The following is a 20,170-nucleotide window of genomic DNA, read 5'->3' on the forward strand; positions in this document are numbered from 1 at the left end:
GAGGAGGTTCACACTGGTTTATTGAAAGCACTTGCTAACCAAGAGCTCTTTAATGTGCGGACAATGGCGTGCGGAACAGTGCTTGGAGACGAGGCTAGGCCCTAGGGAGTGGTCACTGGCAGGTGTTGTAGATCTGGACCTGCAGGTTGATTGCCTGAAGCACACTGCGCATCCTGGCTTCCAGCCCATCCAGCTGGGCCGCTTTACCTTCCAGTGCACGCTCATTCTCTTCATAGGTGCCCTCCAGTTCTAGAAGGGTCAAGAAATAGTTCCGGTCATTGTCTCACAAGCCCACCTTTCCAGCTCCTGCCCACCATGCTCCTCACCCTGTAGCCGCTGCAGCTTGTCCTGAGCAGCCTGCAACAGGCCCCGAGCCTCATCCCGCAGTTGTTCTGCTCTGGCTTGTGCAGCCAGAACACCTTCAGCCTTCCGTTCAGCCAACGCCCTCACAGTTTGGTACTGGTCACCTACTTGTTCCCGTAGCTGCTGTAGATGTAAAAGGCGGGGTCAGTACTACAGGTGCAGTGCAATTCTGACTACAGTATGCCTACCCCCATCCAGTTGGCTTCGCCCCAACTCACCTTCTCAGCCTCCCTAGCACGGCTCTGGGCACTGCCTGCTGTTTCTTCAGCTGTAGATGCTGCCAGGCTATTTCCTGCCCGCTTCAGTTTCAGGGCCTCCAGGAGGGCATCTAATTGTCGAGCCCGCTCACTAGCAGAGTTCAGAGACTGCTCTGCACCTGCCATCCTCTCCTGGACCTGCCACAGAAAGGCCTGGGCTTAACAAATCCACCTTTAGTCCCAGCAATTGAAATTTGCTACACAATAAGACCCTGTCCCAAACAAAACAAACCAGACGCATGCATACATAGTACATGCACATCACCTCGTCGCACTGATGTCCTAAAGGAAAGCGTACCTGCTGCAGGGTCTGCTCCGTGTTTTGTGTGTCAACCACTGCTCCCCGGATGGCACCCTGGGCAGCGCCCTGGGCCCGCTGAGCCTCCTCCAGTGCCGCTTGGACTGTCTCTGCCTTTTGTCTCTCACCCTCAGCCCGGCTCCTGAGGAAGAGGGGAGATCAGGGTCTACAGGGATCAGGACCAGGTTTCAGAAATGGGGACCAGGCTTGGGGTCAGACCGTGCCCGCTGTGCATCTTGCAGTAGCTGTTCAGCCCGATGCACGTCCCCCATGGTATGTGCCAGGATAGTGTCCACATCGGCCAGGCTTCGGACACGTTCTGCAATCTCGCTTGCCAGGCGCTGGATCTGCTCAGGTGAGGCTGGGATGGAAATGTCTAGCACCCGCGTCGCTACCATTTCAATACTGTCAGGATCAGCTCCCTCCTCTATGGAGACACAGGCAAGGGCTTAACAGTCTCTCCAGCATGACCATGGGGACACAGTCTTGGTATTGTGGGGTCTCAGACTGCACATGCAATAGGAGTTTGCTAATAGGCATAAGGATGTAACCAAGGAACAGGGACTAAAAAGGGACAAAGACTCAGGGCCACACATAGGGTCACAAACACATGTCCACTGCAGATCCTGAGACTCAAGTACACACAGACACAAGGGAAGCAACCACATGGCCTGGACTACATGGGAGGCTCACGGCTGAGGAAGTCCTTCACATTCTGGATAAGTTCTCGAAGCTCCTGATTGGCCTGCTCCACTTGGCCCCTAGAAGCATTAGCCTTGTCCAGGGCCGCCTGCGCTCGCTGCTGTGCCTCTTCTGCCTGCCGACGAGTCTCAGACACTCGGCTGAGGATGCCACCACCTTCTGCCAGTGCCCGCTGCAGCTCTGCTTGTGTGTGCCGAGCCCGGCCCAGCGCTAGATCCGCCGTGGCTGCTGCCCCACTGCAACCGAGGCCACCACAACGGGGCTGCCCATCCTCATCCCGACATCCGGCACCCCCACAAGGGCTGGTAGCACAGGGTGCGTCCCCTGGGGCCCCACACACCTGTCAGGCACAAAACAAATCAAGGTTCTGTGGAAAGAACACCCACACCCACCTGTCACTCTCCACACTTGCACCTCACCAGTTCATTTATGCCCGTCAGGCTCAGCGTGTTGGCACGTGCAGAGAGCCCTCCCAGCGCCTGCTGGTTGGCCAAGTGCTGGCGGTTGAAGTTTTCTTTTTGGGCAGCCATTAGCACTTCTGTCCGACGCCGGGTATCTGCTGAATTGCTCACAGGGCTGGGTACTGCAAAGGTGGAGGTGTTGGCACGGCGTTCTGCTTCTGTAGACTGGCTGTGGGCATGTCGGATGCTGTCATAGGCACCTAAGTTGGGTTGAAGGGAGTCAGTCAGTTGAACCTTGGCCTGGCCCACCTGCCTAGTTAACCAGCAACTCACCTAAGAAATTTGAATGTTTGAGGATATCTAGATGCTGGTCAAGCTGCCTCAGTGTGAGGTTAAGCGCAAGCCCGTCTCTCTCCAGACCGCTGAGTGCATGGTTGGCATTGAAGTTCTCATCCTGCACTTCTGTTAGCTCTGCTTCTAACTGAGTCAGGCGCTCAGTGGTCTTTCCAATTTCATGACTGTATCAATGGGGGACATGTTTAGAGAGGCCTCAGTCCAGATCTCTTGGGCCGTTACTCCACCCCACCAGATTTATTTAGCCCCGTCCGTACCGCAGTCCCTCTGTGGCCTCTACAAGCTTTGCAGTAGAGGCGGCTGAGGTGTTGCGGGCACCCACAATGGCCTGCACCATGCCCAGCTTCCCCTGCATGTTCAAAAAGCTGCTCTCAAAGGCACCCAGCACTCCCGTTTGCTGCAGCTCCTGAGCCCACTGCTCCAGGCGCCGTGTCCGAGCAGCCAGGTCCTGTACCACACGATCCCAGTCTCCAAAGCATGCGTGGCAGGGATGACAAGCAGGAAAAACACCCGAGAAGCCACGAGCACACTGGTCACAGCGCACACCAGACACGCCTGGGCGGCAGCTACAGTGGCCTGTGGACCGGTGACATTGAGGCTTGTCTATTCCTCTAGGATCACAATCGCAGGCTACAGGAGACGAAAAACCACAGTATTAGGGCCCTTGTGATGCAGATGAGATAGTCTTTATCCACCTGTCTGTCCAGATTTCTTACCACGGCACTGCAGACCAGGGTCTCCCCAGTAGAGCTCCTGGCATTCAGAACAAGTCCTCCCACCAAAGCCAGCATGACAGTAGCACTGCCCTGTGAACTGGGGTACAAACAGAGGAAGGTTCAGAGTCTCTATGAAATGTAGAGTCCTCATGGCCAATTGCTGGCTCCCTCTACCCAGATGTCACCAGGATTTCATACCTCATTGCAGGTCGGGCCTCTGGCCCGGCTTGGGTGGCAAGCACAAGCCTGGCAGCCACGGCCACTGGTGAAGTTCCAAAAGTTGGGGGCACAGTGGTCACAATTGAGGCCTTGGACATGGGGAAGGCACGGACACTGCCCAGTGCTTGGGTCACAGTGGCACAGGCCGGTAGATGGGCACCGCTGGGGATCTGTGCCCAGAAGGTTGCAGGTACAGCCTGGGCAAGCCGAGAAAGACAACCATCAAGGCGTCCTATCTCCAGCAGGGGCCACCCCAACCATCTCTTCCTACATTCCTACTCACGGTGACAGCTCTGTCGGGCAGCTTGCCCATGGAAGCCAGTCTTGCAGTGGCCACAGCGGGGCCCCTCTGTGTTGTGCAAACAACGCAAGCATTGCCCCGTGCGGGGATCACAGGCATCCGGGTCCGTGGCGTCAATGTTTCCACTGCACTCACACGGTTGGCACCTGCCACCTGGCTTTGATGGGTCCCCAAAGTGCCCGGGGGCACAAGCTTCACACCTGAGCCCTGTCCACAGTTAAGAGGAAACCATGGTTAGTAGCTTAGCCACCTCACCCTGATCTCACACCCAGGCCCTACCCACACACTCACCTGTGTAACCTGCTCGGCAGTGGCACACAATCTGCTGGGAATACCCATCCCGGTGGCAGGAAGTAGCAAAATGTCTCTGGCTCCCGGGGCCTTCAGGGCAGGGACAAGGCCGGCACTGGCCCCCATAGGGCAGCCGTGGGTCCCCATGGAAACCAGCAATACACCTGCCGGGAAGTGGATGAGTGTTAATCTGCAGGCAGCCAGCCCAACCACCAACCACCAGGGCTGCTCTAGGCTCACCTTTCACAGTGCTCGCCCCCTGTGTAATCACGGCAGCCCAGGCAAGCACCCGTGTGGGTATCGCACTCATCCGCGCGCCCGTTGCAGGCACACGGCCGGCAATTAGGGAATCCCCACTGGCCACGTTGACAATGGTCACAGCGAAGACCAAAGGCCCCAGCTCGGCAGGGGCACTGTCCACTAGTCCCTTCGCAGAGGGCACTGAGTGCTCCATCGGGACTACACTGGCAGGCTGGGGACAAGGTAGAGACTGAGTTGACAGGAGGCGGTCAAGCTGGGAAGGTTGGGGAATGGGAGAAAAGGGCTAAGGGACCCCAACCTGAGAGGGTGGGATCCCAGTCAGAGCTGAGGAAGAGAAGAGGCAAAGCCAGAGCAAAGAAGGAGACTCGGAGACAGACAAATACCTTGACAGCCTGCAGGACCAAAGCCATAGTAGCCAGTAGCACAGACATCACAGCGGCGTCCAACCACTCCAGGTTTGCACCGGCACTGGCCACCATGAGGACTGCATTCAGAACTGAGTGAGCCTTGGGGGTCACACTGACAGGCTATGAGAAGAAGAGCAGATTGCTGCTCAGCCTAGATCCCCACCTCGGCCTACCAATCCAAACATATAAGAGTACTTACGCAAGGCGCCATTGTAGACCAGGGAGGACACGCTGATGAGGAGGGGGGCACAGGTCTCAGATAGAGGGCTCTTGCTGGGCATCAGACCCTCCTCATGGCAGCGGTAGCGTTCGAAGGTGGTCCGGCGCTCCAGGGCAGCAGCATCGCCCCCACTAAACATCTCCAGCACCAACACGTGGGGCTGTAGCACCAGCTGAAGAGATGGGCGAGAGTGTATCTCACAGAGGACCGCGTCAGTACTGCCAGAGGACCTGCCTTTCCTGTCACAGACCCTTCCCAATCACCACCTCCACTATAATCTCCACCGCACAGGCCCTGCCACCTTGGCGGATATGAACGGGAGGAACTTGCTCACCGAGTCAATGAGTAATGCAGATGCAGAGTGAGAGGTTTCAGGACGGGCTCGACCCCCTGTTCCAATCAATTTCAGCTTCAGCTTGTAGGAGAGACCAGGCTCAAGGCAGACGGGCTTGGGGAACACCAACACCCTGGGCATGGGGAGGAGGGAGATGGATGTAGACTGCCACTCAGGGTCCATGCACCCATCATCCTGGGCCTCCTACACTGCCACTTGACAGCAGTCAAACATGTTGACCAAGGTGGAGATGACAGCTAGGTCAGAGGTTGAGGCCCTAATGCAATCTCAACTGAAGAGTCCCATAAACCTGGCTTTCTGGAATTATATACCCATACAGACCAGCATCACTGGAAACAGAATCTGGCCACCCCACATCTCCCACTATTAGAATTTGCCAGGTTTTCTTCTTCCCATTTGCTTTTATTTTTATGTATGTATGTATGTATATATGTATGTATGTGTGTGTGTGTGTATGTGCATCACATGCATGCAGGTGCCCACAGAGGCCAATGCTGGATCTTCTGTAACTAGAGTTCCATGCACTTGCAGCCTCCCAGTGTGAATGCTGGGAACTGGACTTGGGTTCTCTGAAAGAGCAAATGTTCTTAGCTCCTCTACAGCCTGGTCTTTTAGGTTGGTTGGTTGTTCTTTTCTTTTTTTGTTGTATTCCTTGTTTTTTTTTTTAGATAGATACCCAACTAAAATATTAGTAGTGACTGGGTATTTATTTATTTTGTAGTCCCAGGAATTGAGCCTAGAGCTTGGTAACTGCTAGCTAAGAAGGTGCCACTGGGGCTGGAGAGATGGATGGCTCAGTGGGTAAGAGCACTGACTGCTCTTCCAAAGGTCCTGAGTTTAATTCCCAGCAACCACATGGTGGCTTACATCCATCTATAAAGGGATCTGATGTCCTCTTCTGGAGTGTCTGAAGACAGCTACATATAATAAATAGCCGGGCGGCGGTGGCGCATGCCTGTAATCCCAGCACTCTGGGAGGCAGAGGCAGGTGGATCTCTGAGTTTGAGGCCAGCCTGGTCTACAGAGTGAGTTCCAGGACAGCCAGGGCTACACATTCCCAGACCCTCGCTCCTTTGCCTGAGACAGTGATCCTGCCTCTCTTTCTACCTCCTCAGTGATTTTCATCATCTTGTCAACCCATAGACTCAATCCCTGAACTGCTATTTCATTTTTCCTTTCCCACCCAATAAATCCATAAAGACTCCTGTGAAGACTGCCAGATAGCCTTCCACTCCAGTGGGGCTTCTGGCCCATTCCATCAAGGGCACCAGTGACCTTCATGTAGCTCCGCCCAGTGAGCCCTCTCTATTCTAAGGTGGCTCCATCGCCAGCGCTCAGCAGCACGGTGGAGTTCACTGTAACTTCCAACTTTGTTATTTTCTCTTAGCGTCTGTGCGCCACCCACATCCCTCATTTCTCCTTTCGCCCACTCATTTCTCCTTTTTTTTGAGACAAGATCTCACGTCTTCCAGGTAGACTTTGGATTTGCTTCGTAATCAAAAATACCTTGAACTCCGAGTCCTCCTTTTCCACCTCACAAGTGCTAGAATCACAGGCACAACCAGCTTGTGCAAACCAAATTTTTAGTCCAAAATCATTCCTCTTAATAATTCCAGACACAGAAATCTAGCCACTCACTGGCCTTATCCCTCAAGTCAAAGAACCTCAGAACTGCTCCTTCTCAGTCATGGTGGTGAATCCCTTTAACTCACACTTGAGATGCTAAGTCAAGAAAACCGCAAGTCTCAGGCTAGCCTGGGACCTGTTGTAAGATCCTGGATTGGGGCTGGGTGGTGGTACTGCATACCTTCAATCCTAGCACTAGAGAGGCAGAGGCAGGCAGATCTCTATGAATTTGAGGCTAGCCTGTTCTACAGAGCAAGTTTCAAGACAGCCAGAGCTATACAGAGAAACCCTGTCTCAAACAAACAAGTAAACATATACATATATGAGTAGATGTTCAAGGCCATTCTCAGTTACATACTGAATTCAAGGCCATCCTGGGATATATGAGATCCTGTATTTTAAAAAAAATGTCGCCGAGCGGTGGTGGCACACGCCTGTAATCCCAGTACTCTGGGAGGCAGAGGCAGGTGGATTTCTGAGTTCCAGGCCAGCCTGGTCTACAAAGTGAGTTCCAGGACAGCCAGGGCTATACAGAGAAACCCTGTCTCGAAAAAACCAAATCCAAAAAAAAAAACAAAAACAAAAACAAAATGTGGGGAAGGTTTAGCATGTGGCCAATAGGTAATGAAAAAGATACAGAAAACAAATACTTCTTTTTTTTTTTTTTTTTGGTTTTTTTGAGACAGGGTTTCTCTGTGTAGTTTGGCTGTCCTGGAACTTACTCTGTAGACCAGGCTGGCCTCGAACTCAGAGATCTGCATGCATCTGCCTTCCAAGTGCTGGGATTACAGGCACGCGCCACCACACCCAGCTCCAAATACTTCTAAAGTGTTACAAAATCTTAACTACTGAGGTAACAGACCATTTAAAGTCTCATCGTCCCTCAGGTGGTCTGTGGGCCATCCTTACCGCCGCCGCCTCACCTGGTGTTTGGGTGAAGCATCCCCTGAACTCGGTCATCCTTGGGCAGCACGTGCCCACACGGACTGTGAGCAGACACAGGCCCTGGACGCTGCACCGTCATTTCCAGCTCTGCCCATTGCTCAGGGACCTGGGGAAAGAGGACAGTGGAGAGGACGCTTCCACATGCAGAACGTCAGCACGGGTCAGCCACCACAGGGTCTAACCTGGGGCTCCCAGCGCAGTAGCAGGTCATAGTCCATGGCCCTAGGCAAAGAGGTCACCAGGAACTCCACTTCCTGACCTTCTCGCAGCCGCACAAAGCCTGGGCCAGTCCAGGATGGAGTCTCTCGGGTGGTCACCAGACGCTCTACCACCTCGAGCCCCTGAGCCAGTCAAAGGAGAGAAGAGAACTCCGGTGAACCACTGTCTCTTCTGCCACAGCTAGCCCCAAACACCATGTCCCCTGCCAGGACCTCCCCTAAGTCTAGCTAGCAGCCTGGGCCCTCCAAGGCACCACCCACAGCCCCTCCTCTCTACCATGCCACCCATACCCTGTGAGTGCTCCCACCTGCCCCTGGGCATCCTCGGCCTCCCAGATTAAATGGTCTAGAAAAGGCCGGAAGTAGCCAGGCTGCACTTGTTCACAGCGCCGTCCAATCATGTGTTGGCGGCAGCGGCACTGACCCGTGGCCTCGTCACACCTGAGGAATGCCGTGGTTACTTAAGGACTGACGCTTCATCTCCCCATTCACCTCCCAAGCACCAGGATCAGTACTCACTGAGGATTCAAGGCACCGCCCACATCGCAGTCACAGGGACGGCAGCCCAGCAGGTCATGGCTCAGGCCCCAGTGGCCAGGCTATGGAGAAAGGATTGCTGGAAGCCAGGAAGGGACCTCCTTGCCACCCACCAGGGAGTCCAATCAGACTGCCAGCATATACCACTGACTGGTGACTGCAAAGTCCCCAAACCACTGGTCTATACTCTTGGCCTCCTGGACCAGACGCTTCTCTTCCAGGACTAGACTCTAGGTTCTTAGTGCCCGCCCACTGGACTTTGCCCAGCGATGTCTGCTTTGAGAACAAGTCCAGGACTCCAGGACCCTAGATCCCTCAATCGTACCAGACAGCGGTCACAGCCATGCCCAGTCACCAGACGCTTGCAGAAACAGGTTCCACTACTGGAGTCACAAGGGGTACCCCCAGGCACTGTGCCCCGGGAATTACACTGGCAACCTGTAGTGAAGGCAACCCAATTTAGTAAGTGAAAGCAGGTTTCAACTGCGTCAGGAATAAGAGGTCAGGGGTTAAAGGTCGACACAGGAGTTAGGGCAGGAGACACATACGCTGGCATCCTCGAGGGTCACTGGCACTAAGTCCAAAGAAGCCATCACGGCATTGCTGGCAGCGGGTGCCAACCACATGTTCTTTGCAGCGACACTGGCCTGAGACCAGTCCTAGCACAGGGTCATCATGGGAATCACAGCGACCACCATCTTGAGAACCCATAGGGTCACAGTCACAAGCTGAGAAAAAGGAGAGTATAAAGTTACCCTACCGCAGTGACAATCCTGAGCCTTCCCCTATTCCTGTTCTGGTCCTAAGCCCAGACCGCACAAATCCCCGGGAACCAACCAGAACTGCAATCTAGCTTGCTAGCTCCTGATGCAGGCTCAGCTTCCCGCCCTCATGCCCAGTCCCAGCCTTACGGCGGCACACAGCTGGATCCCGCACGTCCTTGGTTGGGTCGCGGTAGAAGAAGGGCCGGCAGAGCTCACAGTGGCGCCCAGCGGTGTTGTGTTGACACCCATCACACACGCCCCCGCTTACGTTCCCAGATGCCAGGTAGACAGCCATGTCAAAGTGGCAGCTGTGAGTGTGCCCGTTGCACTCACATTCTGGAGAGAAGGCAAAGACCAATTGGAGAACCAGGTCCCTAGGATAAGGGACGCGAGGAGAGGGGCTAGCATCATCACCTGGTGGTACCATAGGCTACCTAGGGGTGGCACCTTAAGGACTTCAAGACCATTTGGGAGTAGTAGTCAGAGCAGATTACAGGGGAGGGTCATCAAGGCCTGGATACCCTTCAGACAAAAGCCTAGGTATCTAGGGCTTGACCAATTAGCTTTCGGCTCAACCAGGACACAGCCCGGTGAGAGTTCTGTGTGTCGCTCACTTCGACAGGCATGTGTATGGCCGTCCTCAGCGGGATGCCAGGGAAGGTCCTGATAGAAATCCTGGCACTGCTCACAGTTGAGTCCACGGGTATTGTGCTTGCAGATACAGGCCCCATGTACCTGTGCAGATACGCGGGAAGGTTGACGGCACCATCTAGAAATGCCTGTCCCTTCCCGGCAACCCTGTTCCAGTCATCCAAAGTCCCTTACCATGCCCTCCACATGGGCCGGTGCCCCTGGTGCAGGTGCACACTGGGAGGCGTGTCCGTAGCAGAAGCAGTTGCCACGGATGACAAGCTCATAGAGAGCATAGTAGTATTTTTCCCGGATCTCCTGCCGTGGGTCTAGCAAGTTGTCTCCCAGCGTGTGAAGCCGGGTTAAGTTTACTCGTAGGTTGGTGATCTTCAACAGGTCTAAGAAGGGAAAGAGGGTCTTGTCCAACTAGGCAGGAGGCCCCTTGCTGCCTCACACCCACCAATGCCATCATTGGTGGCAGCTGCCAAGGTCACCTTGGGAGACCTCTTTTCTATTGCTACCCGAGCTAAACTGGGCTTGGCATCTGCCCTAGGAAGCACCTAAAATAGTTACTAAGGCCCCAAATAGTCCCCATCCGGACACCGAAAACTGTGCCAGTCTCTACAGTAGAACACTCACTCTGAATCCGCGAGCTGTAGGGGTCTGGAATAGGAATAGCAGGGTCCAGCACCCGATAGATGACCTAGAAATGGCAAGAAGCCCACAGATAATGACCCTGCTTCAGGTCCATCTCAGATCCCACGCAGTCCGTTCCTATCCTCAGCCCAGGTCCCAGCCCTTACCTCGCCTTCGGTAGATGGCTCGATTTCTGAATAGCGGGACTCACACACTACATCATCCCAGCGCCGCGGCGGGGCCAGTGGGACTCCTGGGAAGTCAGCCCCGCAGTCATAGGAAAAATATCGGTACACATGCCAGGTGCGGCCAAAGTCTGCAGAGCGCTCCACCAGCATGGCCGCAGGCCGAAATGTCTAGTTGGGGAAGGAGGACGTGTCTGATTAGCAGGAACCAGGACTTCAGTGCAGCCTAGGTTACTGAGAGCTCTCCTTAGTCACCATCACGGCCAAGCAGCTCAGACACGTGGGGGAAGACTATGAAAGCCAGCCGCTGATCAGACCAGGGAGGACAGCAGGTTAAAAGGCCACAAGGCCCCGAGAGACTGTATCTGACCTAATCTAGGAAGGGGGCGCACAAGAGAGTGTGCGCAAAGGCTTAAAGGTGTTCGGCTGTGGAAGCTACGCAGGAAATGACCACGTTTCACACATAGAACGCAACACGTGAGCCCAGGGAAGCCTTGCGGTAGAGTTAGGGCTCTGTTTAGGTGTAAGGAGGGCAAAGCAGGGCGAGCCAGGCAGGCACCTTGAAAGTCATAATGAGGTGGGTGAAATGGAACTCAGCCTCCAGGTCCAGTTGGATGGTGACCATTGGAATCCCTGCAGCAGGAAGAAGGGGTCAAGGTCCTGAGTTACCAGTTACAAGCCTCATCACTCTAAGGACCTACTCACGGGCTCACCGTTCTCCGATTGCCACCAGGCTGTCCGGCGTTGTGGTGCAAAGCTGGCAACTACATTCTGGATCCGATGACTATCTGGGTTGTCCCGAGCAGAGAAGGGACGTCGGGAGTCACACAGGAAACACTTCTTTTCATCCTGGATTGGGTGGAGGTTAGGATAGGCCGACACCCCCTCCCCACCCCCAACCCCCCAGCCTCTCTCATCCAGATCCCAGCAGCACCTGCAGGTGACTGACAATACAGTAGGGTTGAGGGCTGTGCAAGCCACACGTGGAGGAGGCCGTCAGTCTGTCCGCACGGCCCACCAACAGGTCACCGGTGGCTGGATAGCAGCTCCCTCGAGAACAGCCAGGTGCATCCAAGGACGGGGCCTGGGCCAGTGTGGCAGCCAGCACTGGGGACAGTGGGTCAGCCAGCTCAGCAGTACTCCTGGTGGGGAGCCCCATCCCATGGGCCCCTGGGACAGCCTGCCACCCCTGGACCTACCATCACATCCCACAACCTTAGGCCTCGCCAGGCCCCCTCACCACTTAGGAGTAGGCCCAAGCGCAGTTCCCAGGGTACAGGCTGTCCCTGCCTGCCCCTCCCTGGTTCTCCTGAGGCCCACTCCATCCTGAAGAGAAGGAAAATAGAGATAAGGAGAGATGAAGAGTCCAGAGAGGAAGGCCCATCACCTCCCTTGGGGTTGATGCTGACCCTGACCGTGTAGGTACTGGGCTGGTTTCCCTCCAGGCCCTCAGTCTGTCCCAGGGTCCGACCAGCAGTCACTCCTCCACAATCTGAGAGACTCTGACGACTTTGAGTAAAGTTGGAAAGCAAGGGAAGGAAGCAAAACATGGAGTGGATTTAAAATAGGATTATAACTAAGAGAACCTCCACCCCCCTGCCCTCCCCCTCCCCACTGCACACAACCCTCATCCCAAGAACCAGACTTGGGTTCCTTCACCCACATATTTTTTTTAAGCTGACGTTTATTTAGCAGAGGTATATTTAGCAAAGGAGCAAGTTAGTTAGAGGAACTGATGATTAAAGGGAGCACTCCAAAGAGAAATTGGGGTAGGCTATTCAAAAACACAGCATCCTGGTCCACACACCTTCATCGCATCCCTGAAGTCCAGATGTGAACAAAGACCTAGGTAGATGGCAAGCAGGGTGTTCAGGTGACAGGAAGAGGGCTTGTGGACTTGGGGGTGGCAGAGGGAAATAAGGTGTGTGGTCTTTGTTATCAGGAAGGCAGATCGGAGGGAGCTTATGGCCTTTGTCTTGGGTGTCGCTATGGAAACCACTGTCAAATCAGCCACGGGGCTCCGAGGGTTACAGCCTCAGCGGGGAGATGGGAAAGGTGTAAGCTGGAGTCCTATTGGACCTGTGGGAAGGTTTAGGATGCCCCAAAGGATAGACTAGGACTGAGCTCTAGGAGATACTGAGAAGGCCACACACTACCGCCAGAAACGCAACTCTGAGGAACTCGGCTGTCCAAAATCATTCCAGCAAACGGGTTGCGAGATAGGTTGCCTGTTTGCTGATTAAAATGGGCTGTGGCTACTCCGTTACCCAGAGGATGGGTTTTGGGTGACAGACTCTGGACCAGCAGCAGCAAGTGAATCCGAATCTTGCGACTATTTATCCATTCCGGACTTTCCAGTCGTCTGGCAGCCCGGGAGAGGAGAGTTGGAATGCGCGCACCCACTAGGCGCGCGCCCCACCCAGACCCCTGGGACTTCGGGCGGGAAGAGGGTGGGTTCAGGTCTGTAGGGTTTGCTTTGAGTGTCACCGCTATGAAAAGACTGCTGAAGATCAAGCAAAGATTACTGGAAGCTGCGGGCGCCAGTGGGAAAGCTGAAAGTTCTTCAGAGGAAACTTTCCGCCTCACAAAGGAGGATGGGGGCGGGGCAGTCAATCTGCTGGATTTTCCCTGTCAGTAGAGTCTCCTGTCACCTAGAGGAGTCCAGTGGGCAATCTAGGCAAGCTCTGGGATACTAGGTGGGAATTTTAGATCACTCGGAGGTAAAGGGGCAGGATGGGGTTAAGGGCATTAGAGGAGTTACACGATAGCTCTATTTTCAAGGTTAGACGACCAAACAAGGACATCATAAACCGGGCAGGGTGGGGCACGCCTTTAATCCCAGCACTTGGGAGGCAGAGGCAGGTGGATTTCTGAGTTTGAGGCCAGCCTGGTCTACAGAGTGTGTTCCAGGACAGCCAGGGCTACACAGAGAAACCCTGTTTCGAAAAAAACCAAAAAAAAAAAAAAAAAAAAGGACATTATAGATGTCATTTAGAACAGAGGGTACTCAGTGGGGTCTCTGGTCTCTCAAGATGAAAATGAGATTCCTTAGTCTTGTCTTTTTGTTTTTTACTTTATTTTTTCCCTTCCCTTTCTCCCTCTTGCTCCAGCCCCGCTTGCTCCATCCCATAGGTTCTTTTTGTTTGTTTGTTTTGTTTGTTTGTTTGTTTGTTTGGTTTATTTTTTCCCCTGAGACAGGGTTTCTGCATAGCCCTGGCTGTCCTGGAACTCATTCTGTAGACCAGGCTGGCCTGGAACTCAGAAATCCTCCTGCCTCTGCTTCCCAGAGTGCTGGATTACAGGCGTGCGCCACCACCGCCCGGCTTCCATAGGTTCTTTATTTGTTTCTCATTACTGATGGTTGTGAGCCACCATGCGGTTGCTGGGATTTGAACTCAGGACCTTCTGAAGAGCAGTCAGTGTTCTTAATCACTGAGCCATCTCTCCAGTCCAGTAGCCTGTGCACTTAACTGCTTAATTTCTCCAGCTGGGCCAGGTTCCGTGTTTTTTGGTTTTTTGCTAGCATCTGTAGACGGCCACCATATGCATGGCCTAGCATATATGCTCTTAAAGTTTTGCTGCTGTGGAGCCAGCAGATTGGCTGCTTTGTGCCCGGGATCTGGACATTCTGTGCCAGGCAGTGCTCCAACTCTGGAGCGCTCACAAGTTACATCTCAGCTAGGGATGTAACTCTTGACCGTGGCCCAAATCTCTCTCACCACTCTGACCCCAGCCCTAATCCTCAATGAACCCTGACTCAAATCAACATTTGACCTTGCCCTGAACTTTACTGCCCCCTCACATCTCTACAGATGTTTGAATCTGATAATGACCGTTAAGCTCCAACATTCCTTCTGATTTAATCAGAGTCTGCACCTCTGAAACCCGCCTCATCTCTCACTAGGTGGCTCTGATGGCTCTGGCTGCTCTGCCTTTCACCATAGCTCCCGGCCCTCAGTTTCTGCCGAAACCAGCTCTTCTCCAACATAGCCAGCAGGGTGCATTCGCCCTTCTACAGATCCACAGAACTTCTTTGGCCATCTGCAACTTCTAGAACAGTGTTGAGCATCATATCCTGTCCCAGACTCTAGTAACCTGGGAAAATCGTTGCTCAAGGTTGCTGGGAGGTGGGGGTTTTAGAACTGAAACCCCCTGCGTTAGCCCCATATGGTTCAGCCTACCTCTTACTGTTCCAGAAGGGTCCTTGAAACCCTAATACCCCATTTAACCTAGCCTAGGTTATTAGACATGCTGGTGGCCCATGTTACCTGCTCTGCTACCTGAGCCTGCTTCTAATTCAGCTTGAAACATGTCCTGAGATCCTCAGCCACTGGACACATGCTCCAGCACTGGGCTGTGTCTTCTAGCAGCGGAGTACACCATCGTCCAAGTAGCTACTAGCAGCAAAGAATGGGGTTGTAGAGAGGTCACAGCAAGGTAGCAACCAGGTCCAGTATTCATCATGTATGGGTGATTAGTACTTGCTGGAGAATCCCAGGATCAAATAAGGATCAGAGTAGGGGTTTTCTAAGTTTGTAGAGGGTGTGTGTCTGTGGTGTGTATGTGGGGAGTGTGTATGTATGTGTGTGTGTGTGTGTGTGTGTGTGTGTGTGTAAAGGTATGTAACATTAGCCTTCTTCTGTCCAGAAGGGTGTAGGAATCATGACCTACACAAGAACTTTTTTTTTTTTTTGGATTTGGTTTTTTTTTCCGAGACAGGGTTTCTCTGTGTAGCCCTAGCTGTCCTAGAACTCACTCTGTAGACCAGGCTGGCCTCAAATCAGCCTGCCTCTGCCTCCCAAAGTGCTGGGATTACAGGTGTGCGCCGCCGCTGCCACCACCACCCGGCCCTACACAAGAACTTTGATGGATAACCTGAGGGGCCCTCATCCCAACCTCTCACTGACCCTTCACCTGCCTCGAACAATTCTGAGGTGGTATGAGGTTTACAAGAACCAGTTGTTATAGCCGGGCCTGGTGTCAAGGCCTTGTAATCTCAAAACCCAGGTGCAAGGACGATCACCATGAGTTCAAGGCCAGCCTGGACTACAAAGTAAGACCCTGTCTAGAAGAAAAAAACAATTAGGAAACATGCAGGAGACCTTGCAGATTAGTTGTTAAATGGTATGCATACTACAAGCCACCATGGTAGGTTACACCATGAAACCCAATGCAGGCTTCAGACAGTCCCCCTGAATACCAGACAATTTAATTTTTTATTGTTTTTTTTTTTTTTTTTATTTCTGAGACAGAATCTAAGCCGGGCGCGGTGGTACATGCCTGTAATCCCAGCACTTGGGAGACAGAGGTAGGCAGATTTCTGAGTTCGAGGCCAGCCTGGTCTACAGAGTGAGTTCCAGGACAGCCAGGGCTACACAGAGAAACCCTGTCTCAGAAAAAAAAAAAAGAAAGAAAAGAAAAAGAAAAAGAGAGAGACAGAATCTCCTGTTTCTAGGGCTAACCTTGAACTCACCCACCTGCTTCTTCTTCAGTAAGGTGTGTGTGTGTGTGTGTGTGTATGTGTGCGCACGTGCGCGCATCTGCGCATCTCCACATCTGCGTAATGTTCAGGTGATAATGCTTCATGGATGCCAGGCGCCCTCTATCAATTGAGCTGTGTCCCCAGGCAGCTGTTAAACACTCACCAGCTTACTAGCATGCACCTATGAAATCTGTTCAGCCCTGTGAGGACTCCTCGAAAGCATCATGACAATCTTCTGGGAACCACGCACCTCTGTCTTCCACTCTGAACAGACACATATACAAGTAAACACGCAGCCACGAAGACACACTGGATGATCCGAATAGCTATTTGCAGGGCAGCCATATCCCAGAGTCTTATCGATAAAACCGTGCTCTCTAGACCTGTATCCCTGTGAAGCTTGCTGTGACCTGGATATGCTGTAGGCGTAAGGCTGGCTCAGATGTGGACTATGTCTTCCCACAACCCCATGTCTAAGCTATAGTCTCCAGGGGCTCCCCGTATGGCTCAATAACATTGCACCCATTCTTGATAACTACTCCAAATTTATGACTGCTATGTCCAGGTTACAGGATGTAACCTGTGGGACACTTAGAATGCCCTATGCAGTAGATAGGGCTCAAGGGACAGGAGCACAGAATCACTGGTTCCCAAGTCCCTAGCTCCTATAGTACTACAAACAAGGTGGGAGAGATGCCGAAGAATGTGTGTCTTCTCCTGCTAACCCTCACCCAGCTGCCCCTTGGAGAATCCTCACAAGGTAACATCTCTCAGAGTAATCCATATCCATCCACTACTCCAGTTCTGTCTAGGGTCCCCAGAGGACGTGGGGACCATCCACATCCAGCAGCAGGATACTATTGATCCATTCCCCTTCAGTTCCCACAGACACAAGATAAATAAAATGTTTAAGTGGGGGGCTGGAGAGATGGCTCAGCGGTTAAGAGCACTGACCACTCTTCCGAAGGTCCTGAGTTCAAGTTCCAGCAACCACATGATGACTCACAGCCATCTGTAATGAGATCTGATGCCTTCTTCTGGGGTATCTGAAGACAGCTACAGTGTACTTACATATAATAAATAAATACATCTTTAAAAAATGTTTAAGTGGAAACTTAAGGGTTTTTTTGAAAATCGGTTGGATGGTGTTTTGCTGGGGCGAACATGAGAACTAACGCTGTGTTAAAGTGTACACAGGTGAAAGGCTAAGGCAGACTCATGAAGGAACGTTTCACTGAAGCAGACACGAGAGAGAGATTCTGCTAAAGCAAGCATGTGAAAGAACACGTGATGAACGATTCTTTGCTAAGGACATGCATGTATTGGTCCGCCTTACATAGTTGAGCTACATTTGTCGGGGCACCATAGAGAGGTGCCAAAAAAAATTTTTTTTTGGCACACGCACCAAAAAAAACCCAAAACAAACAAACAAACAAACAAACAAAAAAACCTTCTGGTGCAGTGCTGAGGCAAGGCTGGTGGAGGACACGTGGTGTGTGGAGGTATAAATAGGACCCCATGGAGTGACAGAGACAGAGCTTGGCTTGCTGGTACAGCCAGCTGTGCAACGCTTGTGGGCCTCACATCTCTACTGATCTTTGCTTTCTTGAGAGAGGCACAGCTGAAAACTTCTCCCGGTGTTCCTGCTGGTCCCTCCTGCTGACTCCAGCTGAGGCTGAGGCCTGGCTGGCTCTGATAGTGTCACTGCTGTTGCTAACCCTACTCTACCAAACTGGGCTGCTGATGTGTCCGTGAAGTGTTTGTGAGTGGATTGAGCTGCCGCTGTCTGCTGACCTGTGAACTGAACTGCTGATTTCCACACAACACAGATGGCAGATGCTCCAAAGAACCTTTCTAAACAGGTACACTTTTCCTGGTATCCTTTCTTTTCCACTACGTCTGGTGGGTGGTGGCTTACAAGGCAGGTTAAAGCGTTTAACAACCATCATTATAAACAGGATTTGAAGCTGGGCGGTGGTGGCACACTCTTTTAATCCCAGCACATAGGAGGCAGAAGCAGGTGAATTTCTGAGTTCGAGGCCAGCCTGGTCTATAGAGTGAGTTTCAGGACAGCCAGGGATACACAGAGAGACCCTGTCTCAAAAAACCAAAAAAGAAAGAAAGAAAGAAAGAAAGAAAGAAAGAAAGAAAGAAAGAAAGAAAGAAAAGAAGAAAAGAAAAAAAAAGAAAAGAAAAAATATTAAAGATACAGTGCACAGCCTATGTCTTCCCCCCTTCAAGCCCCTCCCTTTACCTGTTGCCCACACATGTGCCTACTTGCCCCACCTTGCCCTCTTATGCTAAGCCAAGATGTTGTCCTGGTCTAATTCCTATATAATTAAGGTGCTCTGTTCTGTGGCACACAGTGTCCAAGACATGACAGACAGTTCCTTCCTACAGGGATTAGCTTGGCCAGAGATTCCTTCTGCTCCATGATTCCTAGTCACAGACCTCAGGCAAGCCGTCCTGTGACCTCTCTATCTGGACTCTGGGAAGCTGACTAGAGAGTCCATCTCTCCTGAAACCAGATTCCTTGCCTGAACCCCTCTCTATTTTATGAATTGCTGCATAGTCCCCACAGAAAGAGGAGACTGTTCGTCCTTGCACTTAGTGCAGTGCTTTCTGCAGGACCTGCAAGCAAGCATCAGAGTAATAAATCTTGCACAGGTGACCACGTCCTGGGCTGCGGTCTCAGGAGAATCAAGCATCGGTCCCAGGAGGTAAAGCAGGCAGGGCAGGATGTGTAGTATGGAAGGAAACTGCTGGGGCCTGGACCTACAATGGAGATGTCCTTTCTGCTGTGGTAGATACCCACGCGGTGGTCACAGCTGGGGAAGATGGAGCCTTGGAACTGGAGAGATGAAGTGATGTCCTTGAGCGATGAAGAACACTGACTGCTTTTCCAGGGGCCCTGGGTTCAATTCCTAGCACCATCATGGTGGCTAACAAAAGTCTATAACTCTAGTTCCAACCTGCTCCCATACTCTCTGTTTGCACACTTATGTAGGCAAAACGTCCATATACACATATAAAATAAGTATGAAGCTTTGTGGAGCACAGGTGTAGGCTGTAGGAAAGAAACTAGGTCGGGCAGCAGCTAGTACTAGACTTAGATTCAAGAATGGCCTTGTTCTAGCTGGTCGATGGTGGTGCACGCCTTTAATCCCAGCACTTGGGAGGCAGAGGCAGGTGGATTTCTGAGTTCGAGGCCAGCCTGGTCTACAGAGTGAGTTCCAGGACAGCCAGGGCTACACAGAGAAACCCTGTCTCAAAAACAAACAAACAAACAAAAACAAAAAACAAAACAAGAAAAAGAATGGCCTTGTTCCTCTCTGCCGCCATAGCGTCTGTGAAAAAGCCTGTGGCACAGTGGGGAAAAAGAAAGAAAGAAAAAGAAGAAGCGGGTTCTGAAGTTCCCCCTGGACTGCACTCACCCTACAGAAGATGAAATCGCAGATGCTGCCAGTCTTGAGCAGCTCCTCAGGAGAGAATCGAGGTGACGAGGACAGCTGGCAATCTTGGCAGAGGGGTTGTCACCATCGAGCAGAGCGACAGAAGATCTCTCTTACTTCCGAGGTGCCTTTCTCCAAAAGGCATCTGCAGTATCCCACCAAAAAATATTTGAAGAAGGGCAGCCTCCGAGACTGGCTGTGTGTTGTCGCCAATAGCAAAGAGAGTTACGAGCTGCGTTACTTCCAGATTAACCAGGATGAAGAGGAGGAGGAGGATTAAGACTCATTAGTCTGCAATATTTTGTATTAATTCATAAATAAAATTTAGGAACAACAACAACAAAAATGTCCTTGTGTGTGAGCCAGGTGTGGTGGTATCCCAGGGTTTGGGAGGTGGATTTAGGAAAATTAGCTCAAGGACAGTCTCAGCTACATAGCAATTTCAAGGCCATCTGAGCAGAAAGACGTCTCTCTCAAAATAAAATGAAACAACTTTAAAAAGCCAGATATGGCTAGGCAGTGGTGGCGCACACCTTTAGTCTCAGCACTT

At 52.2% G+C, this 20,170-nt stretch overlaps 1 protein-coding gene and 1 pseudogene across 3 annotated transcripts; one reads left to right on the forward strand and one right to left on the reverse strand.

The window, feature by feature from the left end:
• Positions 1 to 3: 3 nt before the first annotated feature.
• Lamb2 (laminin subunit beta 2) lies at positions 4 to 12,201 on the reverse strand. 3 transcript variants are annotated; one of them, XM_052187268.1, is made up of 33 exons: positions 12,102 to 12,201; positions 11,927 to 12,012; positions 11,621 to 11,793; positions 11,400 to 11,535; positions 11,246 to 11,319; positions 10,669 to 10,857; positions 10,505 to 10,568; positions 10,061 to 10,263; positions 9,850 to 9,970; positions 9,383 to 9,571; positions 9,020 to 9,199; positions 8,797 to 8,909; positions 8,454 to 8,533; positions 8,243 to 8,375; positions 7,899 to 8,057; positions 7,695 to 7,822; positions 5,125 to 5,257; positions 4,770 to 4,962; positions 4,547 to 4,690; positions 4,143 to 4,374; positions 3,903 to 4,066; positions 3,594 to 3,818; positions 3,290 to 3,507; positions 3,092 to 3,188; positions 2,633 to 3,005; positions 2,355 to 2,539; positions 2,040 to 2,281; positions 1,612 to 1,960; positions 1,138 to 1,345; positions 919 to 1,060; positions 582 to 758; positions 327 to 486; positions 4 to 249 (listed from the first exon to the last, which is right to left on the reverse strand). In XM_052187268.1, exons 2-33 carry the CDS (start codon positions 12,009 to 12,011, stop codon positions 113 to 115), a joined length of 5,406 nt encoding a protein of 1,801 aa, XP_052043228.1. In that variant the 5' UTR covers position 12,012; positions 12,102 to 12,201; the 3' UTR covers positions 4 to 112. The 3 variants fall into 3 exon arrangements, with proteins under 3 accessions (XP_052043228.1, XP_052043229.1, XP_052043227.1); XM_052187269.1 differs by having other exon boundaries at positions 327 to 483; positions 12,096 to 12,201; XM_052187267.1 differs by having other exon boundaries at positions 12,096 to 12,201.
• Positions 12,202 to 13,177: 976 nt separating this feature from the next.
• LOC127689521 (60S ribosomal protein L22-like) lies at positions 13,178 to 19,900 on the forward strand (annotated as a pseudogene).
• The last annotated feature ends 270 nt before the right edge of the window (positions 19,901 to 20,170 follow it).

Source organism: Apodemus sylvaticus, chromosome 7, assembly GCF_947179515.1.
Source record: "Apodemus sylvaticus chromosome 7, mApoSyl1.1, whole genome shotgun sequence".
NCBI lineage: Eukaryota > Metazoa > Chordata > Mammalia > Rodentia > Muridae > Apodemus > Apodemus sylvaticus.

Coding starts and splice junctions, on each gene's coding strand:
- Lamb2 (XM_052187268.1), bottom strand. CDS start 12,011: ATGGAGTGGGCCTCAGGAGAACCAGGGAGGGGCAGGCAGGGACAGCCT. Junction 8,910..9,019: donor TGACCCTCGAGGATGCCAGC/GTATGTGTCTCC, acceptor CCTTCACTACAG/GTTGCCAGTGTAATTCCCGG. Junction 7,823..7,898: donor TACTGCGCTGGGAGCCCCAG/GTTAGACCCTGT, acceptor CTCTTTCCCCAG/GTCCCTGAGCAATGGGCAGA.